Source organism: Triplophysa rosa, linkage group LG7, assembly GCF_024868665.1.
Source record: "Triplophysa rosa linkage group LG7, Trosa_1v2, whole genome shotgun sequence".
Taxonomy (NCBI): domain Eukaryota; kingdom Metazoa; phylum Chordata; class Actinopteri; order Cypriniformes; family Nemacheilidae; genus Triplophysa; species Triplophysa rosa.
Genome location: NC_079896.1, coordinates 5,901,584 through 5,924,034, shown reverse-complemented (window position 1 = coordinate 5,924,034; position 22,451 = coordinate 5,901,584). Strand labels below are relative to the sequence as shown.

At 37.8% G+C, this 22,451-nt stretch overlaps 1 protein-coding gene across 3 annotated transcripts in view; it reads right to left on the bottom strand.

Annotated features, from left to right (window-relative positions):
* The window catches only part of pdzrn3b (PDZ domain containing RING finger 3b), a 77,846-nt gene that overhangs the window by 14,725 nt on the left and 40,670 nt on the right, over positions 1-22,451 (bottom strand). Inside the window, exon 1 of one of the 3 annotated variants that reach the window (XM_057338888.1) lies at positions 3,747-3,973. The exons of the other annotated variants lie outside the window; for them this stretch is intronic. Within the exon in view, the coding sequence (XP_057194871.1) occupies positions 3,747-3,815 (69 nt within the window). The 5' untranslated portion in view covers positions 3,816-3,973. Of the gene's footprint in view, positions 1-3,746; positions 3,974-22,451 lie in introns of those variants that run through there. 3 annotated transcript variants of the gene reach the window in all.

Below are 22,451 nucleotides of genomic sequence, written 5' to 3'. Positions count from 1 at the left end.
AAGGGCCGGAGAACTAATTCTCTTCTCCTCTGAGTGTTTTTAAATGGGGCCCCATGCTGAAATCAATAGGCTGAACTGCTGCTTTAAAATTCTTTTTAGGCAAATGTTCCTTAGTGGAAGCAAAGCTGTTCTTCCATGATAAATCCTTGGCATTAGAGTAAAAATGAGAAGGAAGTTTGCATCTGAGCCTCATTTAAGCCACTGAACATTCTAGTTAGTAAATGAACAAGCAAAAAATTACAATCGAGAACCGGTTTCGTTTGTATAAATTCTTCAACTTTCATCACTTGAAAAATGTGTGATGCCCTGAAGCACATCTTGCCTATGACAACATTTCTGTGTCCATGAAATCTCTCTTGAGGGGTATGTGAAGAAAAGGCATCCTCCTGGATCAGTTAGTCTCTGGGGAGCTCTAAGAGACGCGAGAGAGCGAAACGGAGAGAGAGAGAGAGATTGAGAGAGCGCAGGCATAGTGCCAGACACCCTAATGATGAGGATCTGTGTTTAGTATCTGGGGATGGGGCCAGTGTGTATGCCATCCAATTCACCGTGGTAAATGTGCACACTCACTCTTGTCCACCTACAGTATCTCTCTACGCTTCTCCAACTGATGCCAATAAAGCAAATTTCCTGAGAAGCGGTTTACATTCTCACACTCAATGCTAATTCATTGGAAAAATAAAATCCCACATCAGGAACAATACAACACAAAGACACGTGTTTGTATACGCTTTGCTTTAAAGAGGTCATTTGGATGCAAGGGTAAACGGGCGCCTGGGGAAGGATGAGTCAACAGATCGCTTTCACACTTCAAATGAGTCTTTCACTCTATTCATTAAAGCCTCGCGACTTCCTGCCGCCACACAGATCTGAATTGTGAGCGCCCCAACACCGGCCAAAAGTGCACCATTACTCCACGAACAACATCCCCCTCCGTCACATACTCCTCCACGACGGCCGGACATCACAAAGATGCCATTATTTGTCTGTAGTATCTATACCAACAATATATGAAGAGTTTATTTCCAAGAAGAGATATCTCCGTTTTAAAAAAAAAATCAAAAATCATGTTTTTTTTATTGTGCATTCCAATTAATATCAATCAAACTGCAGTTGGTTTGTTTTGATTTGAGTCATAATCACACAAAAATACAGCTAACTAACACAATAAAACACAATCAAAACATGATAACAATAAAAAACATGATTTTTGAAACATTTTAAAAACGAGTTCTCTTTTTGGAAATAAACTCTTCATATGTTCTTATCACACATTGGTGGTTATTAAAGCTGTCTTTGTAACCTTTGCTTCTATATCGCCATCTCTGTGTGAAACATAAAATCGCAGGTAACTTTAATTATATGCAAAATTATGTGGGACAGCTCAAGTAATTTTGCAAATGGGGGTAAGGAGTATGTTTTTAAAGTACTAGTTCAATATCTGATTTTTGTTTATTTGTAACAGAAAAAAATTGATTTGGGTCAGAATAAAAAAATCACTTCTCAAAAATGACTTTTCAAAGGTAGCGCAACAAAGAAAAGCGCAATGTGGATATATGGACATAACTGAGACTGCAGCCTCAAAAAAAATAATTAAATGGCTAAATAATTAAAAGTGTAATTTTCGAATCTTTGCTTGTGGTAGCCCTGCTGGAAAATGAGAACTGCATGCATGGTCTCCTTTACCAACAGCCTGTCAATCAAACGTAACTGACAGCGACCTGTCATGTATAAAGGCCTCGCGTGACGCCCCAATATGCCTTTGTATCTTCTCTTATCCAATTTTCAACAGGGATTTGAAAAGGCTGATGGTTCCTTTGAAGCCCACCGCTGTCTGTTGGGTTATTAACAAACAGAGACCATTTGCTGTTGTAGTACACAAACACACAGCTATATACACTCGGCTCTTAACAGGAGGAAAGCTTTTAGTCCCGCTTTCACACAGCCCGAGCGATCAAAGCGGAGCCTTCAGAATAGCGTCGGTGCCGTCATCAACAGCTAATGCAGAGAAACATCCTCTATAGAAAATTGTAAAAGGAGGCGAAGAAGTGGCCACTCATTAGGTCTACTGAAAGCATCCTTAACACACCATACAAACACAATACGCATCTCTTACGGGTTAAAGAATTTCTAAAAATGTGGTCGCACAATCTGGGTCTGCTTTTATCTCCCCCAAAAAAGTTTTATTTTATATAGTTGGTTTTTTTTAGGATTTCTATAAATTTCCTTTGTTTATAATATCTTCAGGTGAGTACGTTTTAAGTCAAAAAGAAGACATAAAAGGAAGAGGTCACAAAATTCAGGTTGTTGCTTTTCCTTGTTAAATTCGTCAATATCTGTAAGTATGTGCGTGATGATGTGCACGCATATGTGTTGAGAAGAACAGTGTAATCTCAGCGCTGCCCTACTGGTTTTAATCTGCAGACCCCCAACGACATCATTACAGACATCCTGAAGTTATAAGCGAACACACAACCAAAAGGAAATCAAATCAGCGCTGACATCAGTGTCAAACAGTGACACCGGCCTCAAAACAACAGCGTTTAACATCTTGCACAACATGGATGTGTGACAAGTTAAAAAAACCCTACATCTATCTGATCTTATTATCTATCTTATTATTCAATTAATAATTATGATTCACTATATTAAATAACAAGTAATACAACCAAAAGTATAACTAAGTAAGAATGTAATTTTTTGCAGTGAGTGTAGTCTTTTTTTCTTGTTTTCCAGTAAAAATGTCTAAACATTCTTGAATCAAGAAGCAAAATCATCTTGAATTGAGTGAATAAGAAAAAGGTAAACCTTAATTCAAGATTATTTTTCTTAAAACAAGCAAACAAATCTGCCAATGGGGTAAGAAAAATAATCTTGAATTAAGGTTTACCTTTTTCTTATTCACTCATTTTCAAGATGATTTTTCTTACCCCATTGGCAGATTTTTTTGCTTGTTTTAAGCACAAATTCACTGAAATTTCATATTTGTTTTACTAAAAACTAGACTTATTTTCTTAGGTCATTTTGCTCATCAAGAAAATGCATCTTGATTCAAGAATTTGTAGACATTTTTACTAGAAAACAAGAAAAAAAGACTAAGTAGTGCTGAGTGAAATATGAACTGATCGGCTGGGCTAAAATAACCTATGCTTGACCTAGAATTAACCCAGAAAATGTTTCATATTTAATCAAAAGTGTATACAAGCCAATATTGGATAAAAAAGATGCACAATTTTTTGAGCATTAAACTGATTTCAACAATAGACTTGATGAAAACCTCAAAACAACTTTAATATCAGAAAATAATGCTTATTAAAATAGAAATTTAATCTAAATAACCAAGTAGCTATAAACGTTTCAACATACAATCATACTCCTGAATGTTAATATGACGCTTCATACACTCAAGACACATCACACTTGCAATCAAATTTAAGCAACCTCAACCCCAGTCTTAAAGCTCAGGACTAATTCAATCACTTCAAAACAACATTAGGTCCACGCTGCAACAGCACTCATACCCAAATGTAGCTTCTGACAAGACAGATCAATCCATAACACTAACACTGAAAGCTAGAAAATATCCAAAAAAAATCTAAATGTAGGGTATCAGATATTTGCATCAACCAAAGAATAACCAAAAAAAAAAAAAAAACGGCATAAAAGAGAAACTTTACACATTATCTTAAGTTCTTCTTTCTATCCCACTCACTAATACAACACTAACAAAAAAAAAGAGCAGTTACCTGGCACACTTCATACAGTAGTTTGTACTGCTCTGGAGGTTTCTGTAGAGTACAAACTCTGCATCCCATGATGGACAGATCACACCATCTAGTCAAACTCAGCACGCTTCCTCTCTCTCGCTCATTCGAATGCGCACCTCTTTCTTCCGTCTCTCCCTCTTCAATCTGTCGGATTCATGTAAGCTTCCCGGTGAGCTTGAGCGTCTGCCTGGAGGTCTGTCTCAGTCCCCCAGCATTCTCTCTCTGGATCTCCCCGTCTGCCTCAGCTGCTTACACAGGGAACACGCTGCTACTTATGCACGCCCACTCATGCATATTAAGCAGCTGAATATTCATAAGGGGGCTGTCCCGTAGCACCCCAAAGACTAAATGGCGAATTTTAAAGGTGCATTTAAAGCTGGTTAAGATGAATTCATTACTCTGATGTGTAAAAGCAAAGACAAGCCTACAAATACAAATATCTTTGCGGACATTATGCAAATCTTTGTAATAAGAAACAAGTCGTTGAAACAACAATGAGAAGCACTCATGCAATAAATGAACCAAAGCCTCTTATTCTGCGATAATACATGTGAACTGTATAAACAACTTAAGCATCAAGACAAAAACATCTTTATTTTGGTGACCTTTGATGTCCGCATGAGAAAAAAACGGATAAACATGTCAATCGTTGGAGTCCATTCTTCACTAATAAGTGGGCCGACAGCCAAGCTCACAGTCCGAACTCTTCCTTTTGCCTCATGACTGATGCAAAACGACACGGTGATCTTGGTCTCCTGCTCATTCACAAGTTGCCCTTTAGGGCAACGTACTTGACAATAGGGCACTGCAGACCTGGCAACGAATATGCCCGCTACCGTGGTGCCACTCAGCCAACCAAACATAAATGTCAATTAGAGGAACACTGAACCTTCATCTTTATTCACATGAGAACTATGATACACAACAACACGCTCTGTACAAAAATCCCAGTTTGTGGCAAACGATATTCAGATCAACTTCAGATGGACTGCTAGCATCGTCACTGAGTAAATAGCGTTTTTTAAAAGTTGTGTGTTTAAAGAAATAGACTGGATATTTTAATACAAAAATAAAAAGATAATGAAAACACATCATTTTCGTGAGCAGTCTTTACTGGCAGAACACAAAAACCAAAAGCAAACCAAACGAAGCAAAATACAACAATACGAAACTAAAAAGTAAATAAAAGTATTTTAATATTTTAGCATTGTTTTTGTTAACTCTTTTGGTCACAATATTCATATATAATCTGATTTTGAGACAGCACTATGCAGGTCCAACACATGAGATTCTTTCGTGCCATGACAGCTGCACGCCCATCCACATTCCACATCTACAACCACATGTTTTGCGCTCCACAAATATCAGGAGAGCCCAACTGGCTTCTCATGTGACATGCGGGCTTATCAAATGAAAAAATATTATTTCAGACACGGGTTTAATCCGCCTCTGCCCACCATGAGCCATCATCTCATTGACTGGGAATGTCTCACCAGGGAGAAACACAGGAAATTAGCTGGCACATCGTTTTTGACCTGCCTCTGTGACATGGGCTAACATGAGAGTCGGATTGTATGTATACGCACGTTTATGTTCAAATTGGCAGCAGTGGTGGGATTTCCTCACACAAGATGTTTCCAGAAGATACCTATCGGTCCCAGATTCCTGACATTTCCCAGCCTGGCGGGGTGAGGCTCCCAAAGGACCGTTCCACTTCCAATACCATCATTACAGTACCATGCAGTCATCATTGACATCATCTGTTTAAGCAGAATCTCTTCCCTGCATCTCTGATTTCTGAATGCATGATGGTCCTGAATGGCTTAGATCAATGATGTTATTAAAGCTCTCGAAACACAAAGAATCACAAGAGGCAATATGTGGAGCAGAAGATGAGGGAGTGCTTTATTAAGGCAGAGTGCCATCATTTCAATGACTTTCTTTCATCATCTTTATGTTTCTAAAATCAGTGCCTAGAGAAACTATTCCGCCTTGATAGACATCTATGTGTGTGTATGGATTAGTTTATGACCCACCTAAAGCTGAGATGATCGAAGAGATTTACAGATCTTTGACTCATCTCACCTGAAGCTAGAGGATTACTATATAGGCACGACCAACAAAATCTCATCCACTTAAACTTTACACATACCCACACACACACAAATAACACAGTAGTTGACAGTAGTCAAGTGTTGTCAATTCATGGCTCTAAAAATGTATAAAATGTTTATGCACCAAGACTGCGAACAATAACATGCACTTATTAAACATCGCAATCGCCATTACACTAAATACAGCTAATGCATTTGTGTACTTTGCCATTAAAATCACTTATTTCTGTGTGCACCAGATTTTGACAGCTATGTATTTTAGAAAACTATTTATTTCAAACGGAGTAAAGAAATGTACTTCATTATAAATAACCAATTCATCATTTTTACATTAGAGTGTTGTAACTACATTCGTCATGGTACCATTCTGTTGCCGTGCCAACGCTGTACCCTACCTGCATCCCTGCAGAACTTATTTAGACAATTATACAATTTGATCTCTAAATTCTGCCTAATCCCAACAAAAGAAAAGGCCCGAGTCTCAGATAATGATGTTTGGTGGGGTGTCAGAGCAGCCACACGGGAGTTGGAGGAAGGGCCGAGTCGAGGAGGTGACGTGCCAGAAGCGGGGGGACGGAGGCTACATCATCCCCACTTTAATTAAGATGACACAGACAATGAGAAAGCAGTGTCCTCCTGCTCTAAGCTCGGATGCAAACATTCATATTCATTCGCTGTTCCTCCAGATGTCTCGCTGAGGCCCCATAGGACCCAGTTTAACAGTTGTCTGTGTCGAACCGCCACAACGGGGGGCTGAAGAGATCTCTCTTGCATGTCCTCTTTGTTCAACGCCCTCTTTGAATTCAGCTCTCAAAGGATGCATCAGACTAGGGAATGGCATATATGTATACACTTTTATGGATGTAATAATGTGCAAATGACATTATTTCTTTTTTGTTCTTATGTCACACAGTTCATTGCAAAGAAATGTTACATTTATAAATGAACTAAAAAAATGCTATTCAAATGGTGTCGAACACCAGGCCCCCAGCAGCCCATTGGAGAATACTGTACTTATAAAACTCTATGTTGGGGATCAAAGTTCAGTCCAGGTTTGGTTGGGAGTTAAATAGAGTCGTGCCCCGGCATTTCTAACACACTACTGGGCTTAATGTCACGCTATCAGTCTCCCCATCTGACAGATTAAGCTCTGAGAGGAAGAGCGAGAGAGAGATTTGGAGGTGCTCATCCGACTTTTATAGAGCGCTAGAGTTTAAAGAGCAGGAGACCCTCGATCCGAGGACAATCTCTCTTGAGAATGTTTCAGTGCCCATCACTAAAACATCAGCTGAGAGAGAGAGAGAGAGAGAGAGAGAGAGAGTGAGAGTGAGAGAGAGAGAGAGTGAGTGAGAGAGAGAGTGAGTGAGTGAGAGAGAGAGAGTGAGAGGAATATTTTATGTGTACCAATTTTATCTGTTTGTAAAAACAAAAGTACTTCTGCCAACCATTGATTGGAATCTGTTCAATGCACCATGCAAATCTATTTAGCGAGTTAAATGCAAAATGACAGTTGACGTAAGAATCGTTTGATAAATTATTTACAAAGAAATTGGTTCTGCTCGTGTTTCATGAGTGAGGCCCAACAATGCTTTACTTAAACACTGGAAATACATCTTTCCAAATCATTTCCAGAAGACAAAGTACTGCGGAAAATACAAAAACAACAAATTGGATGAACTAGACAAAAATCTTCAAGACAGTATGATATTCAATGTACAGTATTGTACTTTCAACCCTCAAAACCTTGTTTTCATTCATGTCTTACAAAATATGGCACGCACACCAACTCCGGTCCATTCCAGGACAGTCTTGATGGAAACCTCATGTATGTGCATCAAGGATTCTGGAGAATAAGCTTGAATTCCATCCAGCAACAGAAAGCGAATCCAACCTCTCTTCAGAAACTGTCATGATATCTCAAAGGAGCCACGAAAAAGCAAACCTGAGAGCATTAAACACAGGCACAGTTTTGGAAGGATTCTAGAGCAACTAAGCCACATAAGTCGTAAAAAAGGGTTCGAGGACTCGCAGTAAATGAACAACTGACAGTGAAAAGCTGTCAGGCTCCAGGTTGAGCGGATAAAAGCGGATTTAGATGTGAATAAATTGGCAGAGGTGATGACAGAGGTGGGGCTTAAGGGAGGTGAGTTCATTCTCCGTCTATGACTGGCACATCTAATATGTCTTGGGCCCTGGCTGGACTCCAGCTAGCAGTCATCTGCCCTCGCCGTACAAAGAATTAACCACTATAATAAGGACATTAAAATCAGGGCCTAACCTTTGCCACAATAAAACCTCTCATTGCAAACCCAAGCCTAATAAAATAATATTTACGGTTCTTATCTAAATGCCATGACATTCCTTTATGGGGCTAACTCCCCAATGTTTGTCACCACCACTAATAGACTGGATATTAAAAGATTTCATATTCAGTCTGTGGCTCTTGATACGGTGGGAGAGAGGCTTGGCATTTTTACAAAAGCGCAGCTTAGTCCAGGTAAATGGTTAAATGTGATTACGGAACAAATTTATATAATACATTCATAAATATGCAAAACCTGTTAAACTCTAGAATTCACTATCATTAAATCTTAGTTAATAGACTGTATTATTAATAATAGCAATACATTTTGTTAAAATATTTACAATTAATATTACATTATTATTAAAAACTAGTGCTGTCAAACCAATTAATTGCAATTAATTAGGGCTGTCAAACAATTAACCGCGATTTATCCTATCCAGAAAAAAGTTTGTGTTTACATAACATTTGTCTGTGTTTTGTGTATATTTATTTTGTATTTATGAGGACATACACATACATGTATACATATTTGGGAAATATTTACAATTTAAATGATATATAAATGTTTATAAATGTTTACATTTTATTTTTTTCTTAAATATATGCATGTTTTTATAAATACAAAATTAATATGCACAGTACACAGACATATATTATGTAACCACAAACTGGATGCGACTAATCGCGATTAGTCATTTGACAGCCCTACAATTATTTGAATTCGTATATAAATACACAAACATACATGTAGCTTATAAAAAATGCCTATATACAGTATATATTTATACATAATATATAATTGATAATAAAATGTTAAATGTATGTGTTTGCATTTGTATATAAATAAACATAACATAAACACATATTTAATATAAACATTTATTTCGGAATTGAATAATCCCAACAGAACTACTAAAAACAAATTACTAAAAATAATAATACACATACAGAGAAAACACATATAAAAAGAAGAAAATAATCTGTAGAGTTCCAATCATTTAAGACTTTACAAGAGATACATCCTTACCTAAAGGCTTTTGGGATTACAACTTTAATGCCCTATACACTTCAACCCCGATTTACTCATTTATAGGTCAAAAAAGATTGGCAGATGTTGTCATGCACTGAATTGTATATGTTGTGTATGCGGCTGATCTAGGTCATGATTATTTACAACAATGTATATCTCTTCTTATTTCACTTTTGTAAAAAAATCATGGTTCTTTCCAACTAGATGTGTAGGTTGAGTTCTTTAATACGCAAGCAATTTTGTTAGGGTAAATCAACTGAGATGTGAAATGCACATAACGTATCAACATATGCGCATATCAACTGCACGTTCTGCTCATTTAATGACGGAAAAATTTTAAAAATGGTTGGCTAGAGTTAAAAGAACAGTATAAAGAGTATCATTTCAACTGTACCAGCACATCTCCTTCCACTTCCAAACATCAGTTCTCCACACACACACCAGACAATACAAACCTTGTTAGCGAGTCGATCTAAATTGGATAACACATCCAAATGAAATCAGATAACAATCAAAGTGCAATTCATCAAATCTCCACCTCTGATGTGCCTCCCTGTATTGAAGCCCAAATGTCTGGAGGTTTAGGTCTCTAATCACGTTAGCATACATGAAAAATACATTTGTAACAATCGGCATTATTTAACGTCCCAGTTTCCCTTCCAGAGTGCAGTTTAGCCAATCTTACATTGACTTTTTTAACAGCGTGCATGGAAAAGGTTCAGGCGGAGTTGTGTATGTAGAAAGGATAATGATTTCTTTAAAACGGTTAATAGTTGCTATTAAACTCTCTTAATAATACATTTTGACAAAAGCACCGTGCTACTGATCTGAAGCTGCGTGTGGTAAAATGAACAAGTCAAAGCCTCAAGAGCGACAAATGCTAATCAATGCTGCCATTTGGGAGCGTTTGAGTGTATCTGTTGTTCTTCTAAATCTCTTTTAGAGAGAAACCAGCCACAAAGAACCAGTTTCCCCATTAGTGAACGCCGCAGTGTTCCTTTACTCCAGGTTATTAGTGTTGCTCTATAATTCCCTAAGAGCTGTTTCTCCCCACACAGTCACCGAGAGCTGGCTGTTTGCTTGAAGATCATTTTACCTCAGTCTTCATATAGCCCCTCTTTCTGGGCTCAGAATGGGGGGAAAATAGATGTCTAGGGCTTTTAAAAAGACCCCGGGTCCTATAATTTTCATCCAATTCAAACTTCATTTGTGGTGAAGTACTCAGCAAATGCAGTCATTACGGAATACAATACTACGGCTCAGCTAGAGGGGCATAAGAATCCATTAAGCGGGAGAAAGGAGGAGTGTCTTAACCATATTTTGCTGCCTGACAAAGAAAGAACGAGCGGGTGAGCAAAGGAGAGAGAGAATGTTTTGCAAATACAGAAATGAGCGTCGTACATGCCGCACAGCTGCTAACACATTTCGAAATAGTAAATCGCCAAAGGGCGGAAAATTCTGTACTGTCTGCGCGCAAACCACCAGACGGATATTGGCTGGTGTGTGTGTGTGTGTGTGTGTGTGTGTGTGTGTGTGTGTGTATTATACAGTTTTTACAGTATTACACAAATCAAAGGGGACAGTTTATGTCAGAGATAAATGAAGGTATGTGTTTAACTGCTAGGCAAACTTCTATTACACAAAGACCAGAACAGATAATTACTTTTCTGACTGAATCTAATAAATGAACAAAGGAAAATAAAAAGAGTGACCATGTTATATGTACTATTTTGTTGTATTTTTAATGGATTATAAAAATCCCTTGTACTAAGACAATATGTATTTTTATTTTAAAATAATTATCCAATATAATATATTACACAAAAATACATGTATATTATATAATATTATAATAAAATAAATATACATTAAATATAAACAAAAAATGTATTGATATATTAAAAATACATATTGAATATTCATGTAAAATATGTAAAAATAATCCTAAAAATGTATTTTTTCTGTACTTCAGTAGATCAAAGTAATGTTAAGTATTTTTCTATTCATTTTGCGAAACCTTTTGTCGGCACTTTTGGACATAATCTTTTACCTAAAACTTCTGAGAGAGCGAGATCTGAGAAGAAAGTAAAGTGATAGCGTGTTTGACTTTCTTTCTTTTGCAAATCACAAAAGAAGATATTTTGAAAAATGTTGGTAACCGAACAATGGTGGTACCCATTCACTTCTTTTGTATAGACACAAAATCAATGCTCAATGGGTCAATGCTGTTGTTCCGTAACCAAAATTCTTCAAAATATCTTCTTTTGTTTTCTGCAGAAGAAAGAAAGTCATACAGGTTTGAAATGTCAAGAGGGTTAGTAAATGATGACAGATTTTTCATTTTTGGCTCAACTATCTACTTAAATAGCATATGGCACTGGCACCTCGCTTAGCTTCCACCCATAATGCCTCAAAGACAGTTTAAAACCTGTTTTACGACCAAAACTCCAACACAGACAGTTCCTCACACAGCCCTGTCTTTCTCTAATATTAATCACAACCTCTCTCTCTCTGACTTTTCCTTCTCTAATGGAGTCATGTTCACTGGAGCAAATCCTCTCTCGGCTCCCTGCCTTTTCTGTCACATGTTTTCAATTACGATGGCCAGAACACACAAAGAGAACCAGTGCCATAATTCAATAAGATTACAAAGGAAAGAGGGCAGAAGGAGCCCCGGTTATTGTCACCGCAACGGGTGAGTGACAGTGGCCGTTCTGCATCTTTCTTCCAGACCCCTTAACAATGAATTCTAGCTTTGTACCCGCCATTCAAATGTTGACACCGGGACCCCGTAGGGCCCTCAGGGGTTGCGTTATATGTGAGGGTGTGGGTTGATGTGCGCTAGGGTGAAGAAAAAGGGTCTTTGACTGTGGCCCTTCCAAAGGGCCGCCAATTAAAATAAAGATGCACACTTTGCAGCTGGCCTGTTGCTCTCACGCAGGCAGTCTGTAAAATAAATTACAGATCAAATTTTAATACCAAAGGATTAATAAGCAAGCAAACAGAACATGTTGTGTATCTATATCAGTTTTCGCGCCGTAAAATTGGGTCATTCAAACAGGTGGTTCATTACATATGGGGTTCATCCTTTTATTGACTGAAAAGGTGTGTTTTTAATCTCCTGAGTCAACCTCACTCATCTGCTTCATCTGAATGATGAGCGCTGTTATGTTCAGTAACATTAGTGTCTCAGACGTGATGTGGCTTCATTACGTCTGAACTTTGCTTTGATTTTTCTTTACAGCTTACTACACACAAGTCCCCTAATGAGACGAACAGGTGAGTGACAATTCTCCCTCCGACACACACACAAGCAGGGATAACAGAGTGCTAAATTATCAACAATCTCTAGATACACACTGCAAGTCTCACAATGAAGGTTAAACGGAATCTGCACCCCAAGATAACTTTAAAAGGAGAGAAATGTCTGCTACAAACATGAACAATATTTCAGAAATTTTCAGCAATGCAATAAAAAATCCACTCAGAACACATTAGGAACTGCATAGCAACACCCTGGCAACCAACCAGCATTGTGGTGGGGAGATTTTCACAGGCAAACACCAATGTCTTGAAAATGATTTTATTCTCATTTTCTTTAGTAGATTTCTCATAAAAACAACCTATTTCTATTCACTTATTTTTTACTTAAGCACAGAAAAACAGAAGTTAAAGTGTTGTCTTATAGTGGGAACCAGTTGCCAAGGAAACAAGAGAGTGGATTGCGAGGAGGTCTATATACTAGTAACTCTACATACTTTAAAAAAATGTGCATTTGTATATTTGATATCTCATTCATACTGTATGCAGAACTGTTCCATCACACAAACAGCAACCTATATGAGAAGACCATTCATCTGAATGAAACTGGTGCTACATAGGACATCAAAAGAACTTGGTACTGAATATAAACAGAGACTTAAGTATACTGCATTTTCTGTTGATCTGTAATGCTATTACATTTACACTTAGCAGATGCTTTTATCCAAACCGCTTACAAACGAGGTAACAATGGAAGCAATTGGAACAACATAAGGACAACAAAAAGCATAAGTGCAATAAAACTGGTCTCATATAGCCTACCACAGTATACAAAAAAATTATGAAAGCAACAAGTAATCAATTGGGGTGAAGTTGCAAATACAAATAAAAACGATGAATAAACAAAGACACTGACAAAAACAGTTAGATCTTCATTGGTAACAGCGAAGAATTTATTTTTGAAGCTTCAGCTCCCCCTATAGGAAGCAATTATTAAATAACAGAACTATGAAACAATGAAACGGATGTTTTCTTTGAAAGGGCACTCTGTTTAAATAAAAACGTGAATGGTCATAATTAGATTATAGACCTAATCTTATTTCACAAGTCCCTCAACTTTACATTACTTATTATAGTATTAATATTATAATAGTAACAACACAGTTGTGGTGTGAAGCATGAACTTTCCCTATATAATCAGAAATGTATAAACCACACCCCACTATTAGTCACTATGATCATTTTATTTGTTAAAATAAAAACTGAGTCAGTTCAGCAGCAGACAATGTATCATCCTTTGGCAAAGCCGCTTCAGAAGAGAATAAAGATTCAAGAAAGACTTGACAAAATCTCTTCCAGCCAAAGTGAATGGTGGGTGTGAAAATGTCAAGTGTGTGAAAGAGAGCGAGAGAGAAGTGTATGTGTGTGATTAGTAGAAAGTTGACAGTGAAGTTTGTAACAAACTGAGAATCTATGCACACAATTTCATAAAATCAATTTCGTAGACTTACATTTTTAAAACATATTTTCCCATGTCCATTTATCCTCACACGAACCTACTTACTTCAAATATTTGTATATCTTTTTACTAGTGCAGACTCAACTTTAACATGAAACACACAAGAATACCTGTAAGGGACATGCCAAAGCCAGAGATTACCTTGTTTGAATATTTTTTTGCCTTTGTTTTAGGAATAGAAAAAGAATAAAGTGATGGGGAGGAGAGAGGTCAGTTGGATCAGGAAAGGACCACGAGCCAGGTGGCGTACAGTAGTTCTGACACTATTATATGGTGCTGCTTGTACAACCTAGAAATATAGCCCCACCTTATATCCATGACTCAGAACAGTTTATTTACTGGGGCCACAAGGAGGTACTAGAGGGTCCGTGACAATTTTAGGAGAAAAAGATTTTACAAAGGTATTTTAACAAGAAATACAAAAATGCATATAAATTCAAATGTTTCTATAACATTCTGATATGGGGTAGAGAATATATACAATACAGAATAAGGAAGTAGCTATTGCCAACATTATAACTTGTCATTATATACATAATATTATGTCTTGCTATTTTAATAAGGGTTAATAATAATTTTCATGTAGGTACTTTAATGAGAATATGGGGAAGAAAATAGGGGTGAAATAATTGTAAAAAGATGTATATGTATGCTAAATATCATCATTAACATATGCAGGCCATATATAGATTTATCCCCTTTGTAATCTTTCATCTTTGTTACTTTTGCTCTTCACTCAACGGATAAGCACATTTTCTGAGGAAGATTTTATTTGTCCTAACCAAGATTATGTTTTGGTCAAAAGTTCAAAGTTTTACATTTTTGGCACGACTTGAAACCCTGTCTCCTCTGACTACGCATTCTCTTCAGACCAGTCTTTGCACAGAGACAGATGAGGTCCACTCCACAAAAGCATTGCTGAACTTTCTATTACCAGGTTTGTTTGGTTAAACAGAGCCCTTGAGTCAGCCAAAAGAGTATTTTGTGATGGCTGCAAGTTGTTTGGGGTCAAATACAGAACAAATGCCATTGTCTGCTCTGAGTTTGACCCCTGGATTCCACAAGCGGCACAACAGTACATTTACACTTAACAAACATTGTCTGAGAGTCAGCTTTACAAATCAAGCTCTTCAACCACAGGAACACTCTCTGTTAAACACAATTACTTACAGAAATGTAATGAAATCAAGTGACTATAGAGATAAATGGCATGTGAAACACAGAGACGTTCAACATACACTGTGGAAACAAACCGAAAATGTGTTAATACTGTAAAACTATAAATCCTGAGTCATGGTGCATAATGCTGGTTACAATCTTGCTCCCCAATAATTTCCTGCTCTACCGTCGAAAAGCAGAATATACACTGTTATTATATTAATATACAGTATATCACATATACACGAGTGGCCAAAGCTTACAGGATGATATCTGGAAAAACACTCAAAACCACTAGAGGGACCTCCTCGCCCTCACGTCTACTTTATCTCCACCAGATGGGTTGAACCCAGCTGGTCTCCTGGCAGAGTTTGGGCAAACATCACCACATTCTCTCGGTCTCTTAAAAACAAGGTATTCTAACAGGTCAACGGAGACCTGCTTTAACAGACAACAGCACAACGTAAACGCCAAAGCACATTTTTCAGTGAGCACATAAATATTTTACAGTAGAGGCACACCTGGCGACCAACGGCCCGTAAATCCTCTCGCTTTGACAAACACGTGTAATGTAATGTTCGCATTTTGACACATAAATGCTTAAACAGAATTATTTTTGACAAAACAGACAAGGTAAGACCTAATGTGAATGAACATTTATCTCAACATATTTGACTTCTTTTTGGTGGAAAAGCATACTTTTGCATTTAAGGATATACAAATAATTTCACAAATTAAATTGGTTTTTATGTTGCATTTGGCTCATCGCTATTACTTTAAGAAACAGGGAAATCGAAAGCCATGGGTGTTTAAAAGATTTCAATATAGCCAAGACAGTTAAGAATATCAGCCCTACATTATCTTATTTCAGGTTTATTACATTCTTACACACGAGTCGGTAAACCAAAGACGGGAAGCACATGGGCTCAGGGGCCTTTTGCCCCGTACAACAGCAGTCCAGCTGGAACATTTGTACAGTATACAGTTGCCCAGCCGTTCCACTACACACAAACATCGCCATCCCATCATGCACACTCATACAGAGACCCTTCTGTCTCCACTGAAGCCTGTCATACGGAGAGCAGTTTGAACATATCGGTTGGCGAGAGCAAGCTAGAGTCAAAAGAATTTAAAGTGGCTAATCATGAAAATTGTTCTTGATCTTTTGAAATAAAACTGGGTTATCAAAACAAAGTAACCGTCAATCCCAGGAAAAAAAGATCAAACTGAACTGCAAAAACAGCTTGTTCCACACTTCGCAACTTTTTGACGTCAGATGAATATATTCACACTTGACAGCTCACATCTGCATGTCAACGATGAATATTTAATATTCAAAACTTGGCCCGTCTAGTCATGGACTGACCATGAGTTGACAAGCCAAGTTTTGGAATATTAAAAACAGGAGAAAGGTGGGATACACAAACACAAAAAGAACTTTGTGCCCATAAATCTTATTCATGTTTTAATTCAAGACATACAAATGCATAAAACCACAGTTAGTTGCAAGGCATGTGAGAACCACCACATTTCACGACACTGATATTCAACCTGTTTAAATTTGCACAAATAAATCTTAAAATGAGCGAAGATTTTCACAGATGAACGATTTAAAATGTTTGTATGGCAAATTCCATACATGTAAGGGGACCTTCATTATGAAAGGTCTTTATACACCTCTGAAGACATAGTTATGTATATTATATTGCACTTCTGTCAATAGATACTCCAATTTCATTACATACAGCACATTTCAATGCATTGTTTGGTTTCAGAAAATGTATATTACATAGACTTTTAGATTAAATGAAGTCATAACGGTCTAGTTTAAAGGGATCGTTCACCCCAAAATTGGTCATTATTTATTTACCCTCATGTTTTTTAAAACCTGTATATGACTCTTTCTCAAGTATAACATAAAAGAATATATTTTAAGAAATGTCTCTGTAGTTTTGTGTCCATACAATGCAAGTCAATTGGATCCAATTCTGTTACCAACTTTCATTTCTGGATGAACTTTCCCTTTAAACGCCATGATGTTTTTTTCCTTCTGTGCGGCATCAGAACCGTGCCGCTGCCTTTGCCGGTCCGTGCAGAAGTGTGTCGTGCCTGCTGTAGGGTGTGTGGCTTGGCTTCATGGAGGCAGGAAAAGGATCTGAATGTGGCCACTGCAGCCAGAGTCCAGCAGTCTTGAGTAAACAGCTTCATCTGCACCAGTAATCACCACCATCTCCAACACAGGCCATCTGTGGCCTAAAAAGCAGCCTCCACAACGACAACTGTGCCTGTGTTACTGCGTGTTTATGTGAGGAGGAAGGCTAAGTATACATGACTTAGCCTAGCTAAACTCCTCTTTCTTGGAAGAGCGTTCTGAACACAGCCCTCGTTTTTTTGAAGCACTCGGATAGAGCTAAGTGTTTGGAAGAACAACGTTTTCTTTGACTTCCTTGGAGTTCACACAAAGTGACATCACTGCCATACGTTCACATTTACTGCCTAACATAAAAATTTGTCTGAATTGTAAGCTAAAATAGACCAAAAATAGAGTAGAATATGCTAAAGCTAATAACTTGAAACACCTTAGCGACACCCTGGCAACCGGTGTCATGACAAAGTCTGCCCCCCGTGTGAATTGTGTCCGCTTAGGACCCAATCTAGTAGGTAGATGTAGGATGTTATCTCGATATGTTGTTGTATGGCTAACCGAAGCTGCGTTAGATTCTAGCGAGCTAAATACGCAGTATAAAGTAAAAGCATTAAAATGCTAAACAATGCTAAAAACATGCTAAAATGTACGTTTATGAAAAACATAAGACGCATTTTTTTTTGTCAATGCTTGATGTAACATACATGCCAGAATTTCTGGGTCAACATCTGCTTAACAAACAAAAAACATTACTTTCGATATTTTAAAATTACCATGGTTTTATTATAACTAAAACAGTAAAAATAAGATTTGCTTGATTTCACCACCCATAGCCTCATTTATGTACTATTATAAGAAGCATTTAGTGAAAAAGACAATAATGGTCATTTTAACAAAGTACTAGCGACATAAATCGTAATGTAATTTTGTAAGAATTGCAATCAGGCACTAAAAAGAGTACCCATTAGAAGTTCTTTCAGCAAATAGAATCACTCGGGGTCCTAAGCGGACACAATTCATACAGGGGCATAAACTGTGTGCCGGTGTCATAACAAGTCTCAAAATTTCTTGGGCAAATGTTTAAATATAGATTTTATTTTAATACTCAACTTGACAACAGAGTACACCACATTTTTACAGCATCAGACACTATATTCTGTGCGGTCTAGCCATATGTTTTTCTTTGCCTTGTGGACTTGGTTACATTTTAACCTGGAATAATAACTTCTTTAACTAGTAAGACTCTGATGTTAGTCATTTCTCAATGCAATGGAGGTTACTACAAGCAACTTCTGCGCCAACAGACCTCTGTCTAAACTTCAAGAGCGCCATAAAATATTGACGCTACATACAATGAAAGTGAATGAGACTGAGCCTGTCCGCCACCGAAGACTTCTGTGATTCACAGAAGTCAGTCATACACAAATTTTCATTTCTCAGAGTGGTCACCTCATATACACAAAGCCCCCCTCGCTGTCATTGGTTAAAGGTTACATGCGTGAGCACAGACGAGTGTAATGAGCAGGAGGCAAAGATCAATGTCTGATCCAGATCAACCTGTTAAGACTTAACACAAGATTACGCCCAGCGCTTCTGCTGGGGTGAAGGAGACCACAGGTCCACATCGCAACACAGAAATGAGGCAGAAAATGTGCCAATGTCGTGGGTTCGATCCCAGGTGATTGCACATACTTAGAAACAAAATGTATAGGATAATGTAATGTAAGTCGCTTTGGATAAAAGCGTCTGCCAAATGCATGAATAAATAATTTAGGACAAAAAACCCCCAATATAAATCAATCCATAATAAATTAATCCAAAATATCTTTAAAATAAATATTTTTTTATATTTTAATGTAAAAAACTACAATTAATAATGATATATATATATATATATATATATATATATATATAATTATATCAAAAATTGTCAATTAACGCTGCATTTTTTAACAGTAGTGCATGTATGTCAATATGTATTTCAATCAATCATCAATCAACCATCTAATGCTTAATGGGACAGTCTAGCCAAAATAAAAATTCTGCCATCATTTATTCACCCTCATGTCATTCAAAAACTGTTTGACTCTTTCTTCTGTGAAACACAAAAGAAGATATTTTGAGAAATGGTTTTGTGTCCATACAATGGAAGTCAATAGGGGCCAGTACAATATCTTCTTTTGTGTTCTGCAGAAGAAAGAAAGTCATATAGGTTCATAATGACGTGAGGGTAAGTAAACAATGAAAGGATTAACATTTCTGGGTGAACTATTCCTTTACGATCAATACCTTAATGATTTATGACTTCAATACCGTGCTACACGTACCCCCCTCTCTAAATCCCCTCTCCAAGTCCCCTGTGGCCAATTAACAAATTAACCACTAGTCACCTTGATCCCTGATCAGGTCTTGAGTTAGTTAGTGCTGTGACCCCTGCAATCACAGTAATCCCCCTTACACCCACATTACAGCCGCTTTCCGTCCGACAATGAACGTCAGGTGTGCTCCAACAGATTAGCGCTAATCTGCTTTCTAATGAACGCAGTGGTATACAGAGGGGGTGTACAGCAGGCCCCACGCCGCCTTTGAAGTCAGATCAGTGGGGCGGAATAAAAGGCATTCCCACCGGCTAGACCTGACTCACGGCCTGATAAGGCGAGCCTGGGATTAGCGGATCCTTTTGCACCCCCTGCAACTCTTAATTTCCCTGTCTCTGTTTCCCCGTCTCTGTCGCTCCTGGTTTTTAATTAATTAATTATCGTCCGAATGGGCGAGCTCCAGAACATCTCAAGATCTTTGATGTTTTGCTCGTGTTATTTTCTCACAATGTTCAAAATCGAATGGGAGCCTATTGTTTGGAGGACATCCAACTTTTTTATAAGGCCAGCAAGAGAAATAAAGGGTGAAATAAAGATATCAGAGAGAAGGGAAATATCAGGAAGGCAATGGGTGGAAAGCCACAGGCTCTTTTAGACAGAGTACTTCCTTCACAGGGCTGGCACAAAACGAAGGTCAAAATAGCAAAAAACAACAGGAAACCGAAGACCCTACTGACACCTCCAGAGTAGAACAGAGCCCCAAACCAAACGATTTCTCTTGAAATGCAAATTGTAACACTACTGTACCATCTTAAATAACCCTACGCAATCCCTTAGAGATTCCAAAGAAAACTTGGAAAAATTCAGTCCTACGTTCTCATTTACTACGACGCATTACTCATCTTGGTCGCAGCGTGCACACATTCTGACAGATGTGTACAGTGTTGATGTACTTACACTCTTAGTGACTGCACCGCCCGTAAAAAGCTCTGTCTGCGGCAGAGGTCAAGTATCCCATGAGCCACCTAAAACCATAAACTCGTTCACCTTCATGCATGTCTACAATCGAATTGCCCTTAGATGTTCTCTACCCTTTTAAACAACCTCAAAGCTGCCCCAACCTAACCTACACCTTTCAACTTGAGGGCTATCACTGCTCAGCTGGAGAGCTTGACCCTCAGACAACACACAAGAACAGATCAAGAAGACACAGAGAGCTATTAAAGTCCAGCCAAAGACATCGAGAGCCACTTTAATGTCGTTCCACTCCACCAACGCCTTCCTCGGTTTCTGTATTTCCCTTCGCCTTTACAATCTTCAATCCACATGATGGTGTACACACTAAATTACCATCTTTGTACAGAAATAGAGCAGGATGGATGCTATGGATGTCCGTTTCTTGGAAATCAGAAGTGCTGGTGTAAGCAGAGAACGATTGAGGGCCCAGTGGAAAAAAAAAACAAAGGAAACCAGCGGTCATAAGTTCTTTCTAAAACTAACACAAGCCAGCTACAATAAAAGAGCAAAAATATTACCTGAGCTTATACTTGGTTGAAAGATATACTTGTGAGGTTTAAGATTTTTTTAGAGTACACACTGCAAAGGTTTGGAAATGACAACCTTTCTCATTTCGGGTGAGAACAGAATGCAAGAGTTACTCCCGAACCCACAATGGATGACATGGCAAGAACTACAGCAGAAATTCACCATGATTCTTGTGGACCTTAACAACACGCACACTGTAAAAAAAATCCCGTAAAAAAACAGATAAAGTACTGGCAGAAAATTACCAGTACATTTTCCTTTATTTTACGGACATTTCCATTAATGCTAAAATGCAAATGAATGCAGTGCAAAATGTAAAATACAGGTAAAACAACTGTAAAAATGAACACGGAAAATTCCTTCATATTAATACAGTATATTGTGCCCTATTTTTACGGCTTTTTTTTAGAGTGCATGCATGCATATCTTTCTGAATACACACAGATCGAAATGTTTTGAGATGACAAAAATCTAAAATTAATATTATGTGTCACTGGGTTTTGCAAACATCTAAGAAAGAAAGAAAGAAAGAAAGAAAGAAAGAGGGAGAGAGAGAGAGAGAGAGAGAAAGAAAGACAGTCAGACAGACAGAAAGGATGGACGGACCAACTGAAGAACCGAAAGAAAGACAGACAGACAGACAGACAGACAGAAAAAAGAAAGAATGACTGACTGACAGAAAGGACGGACGGACGGAAGAAAGGAAAGAAAGGACGGAAGAAAGGAAAGAAAGAAAGACAGACAGACAGACAGACAGACAGACAGACAGACAGACAGACAGAAAGAAAGAAAGAAAGAAAGAAAGAAAGAAAGAAAGAAAGAAAGAAAGAAAGAAAGAAAGAAAGAGGGAGAGAGAGAGAAAGAAAGACAGTCAGACAGACAGACAGAAAGGATGGACGGACCAACTGAAGAACCGAAAGAAAGACAGACAGACAGAAAAAAGAAAGAATGACTGACTGACAGAAAGGACGGACGGACGGAAGAAAGGAAAGAAAGGACGGAACAAAGGAAAGAAAGGATGGAAGGAAGGAAGGAAGGAAGGAAGGAAACAAGAAAGAAAGAAAGACAGACAGACAGACAGACAGACAGAAAGAAAGAAAGAAAGAAAGAAAGAAAGAAAGAAAAACAGACAGAAAGAAAGAAAGAAAGAAAGAAAGAAAGAAAGAAAGAAAGAAAGAAAGAAAGCGTTTAAAGTCCACCATAACAGCAGATGGCTTTGAGTGGATGGAGTTCATTATCTTCTCTATCTCTTGGCCTCTTACTCAATGTTGTCTCACTACATACAAAT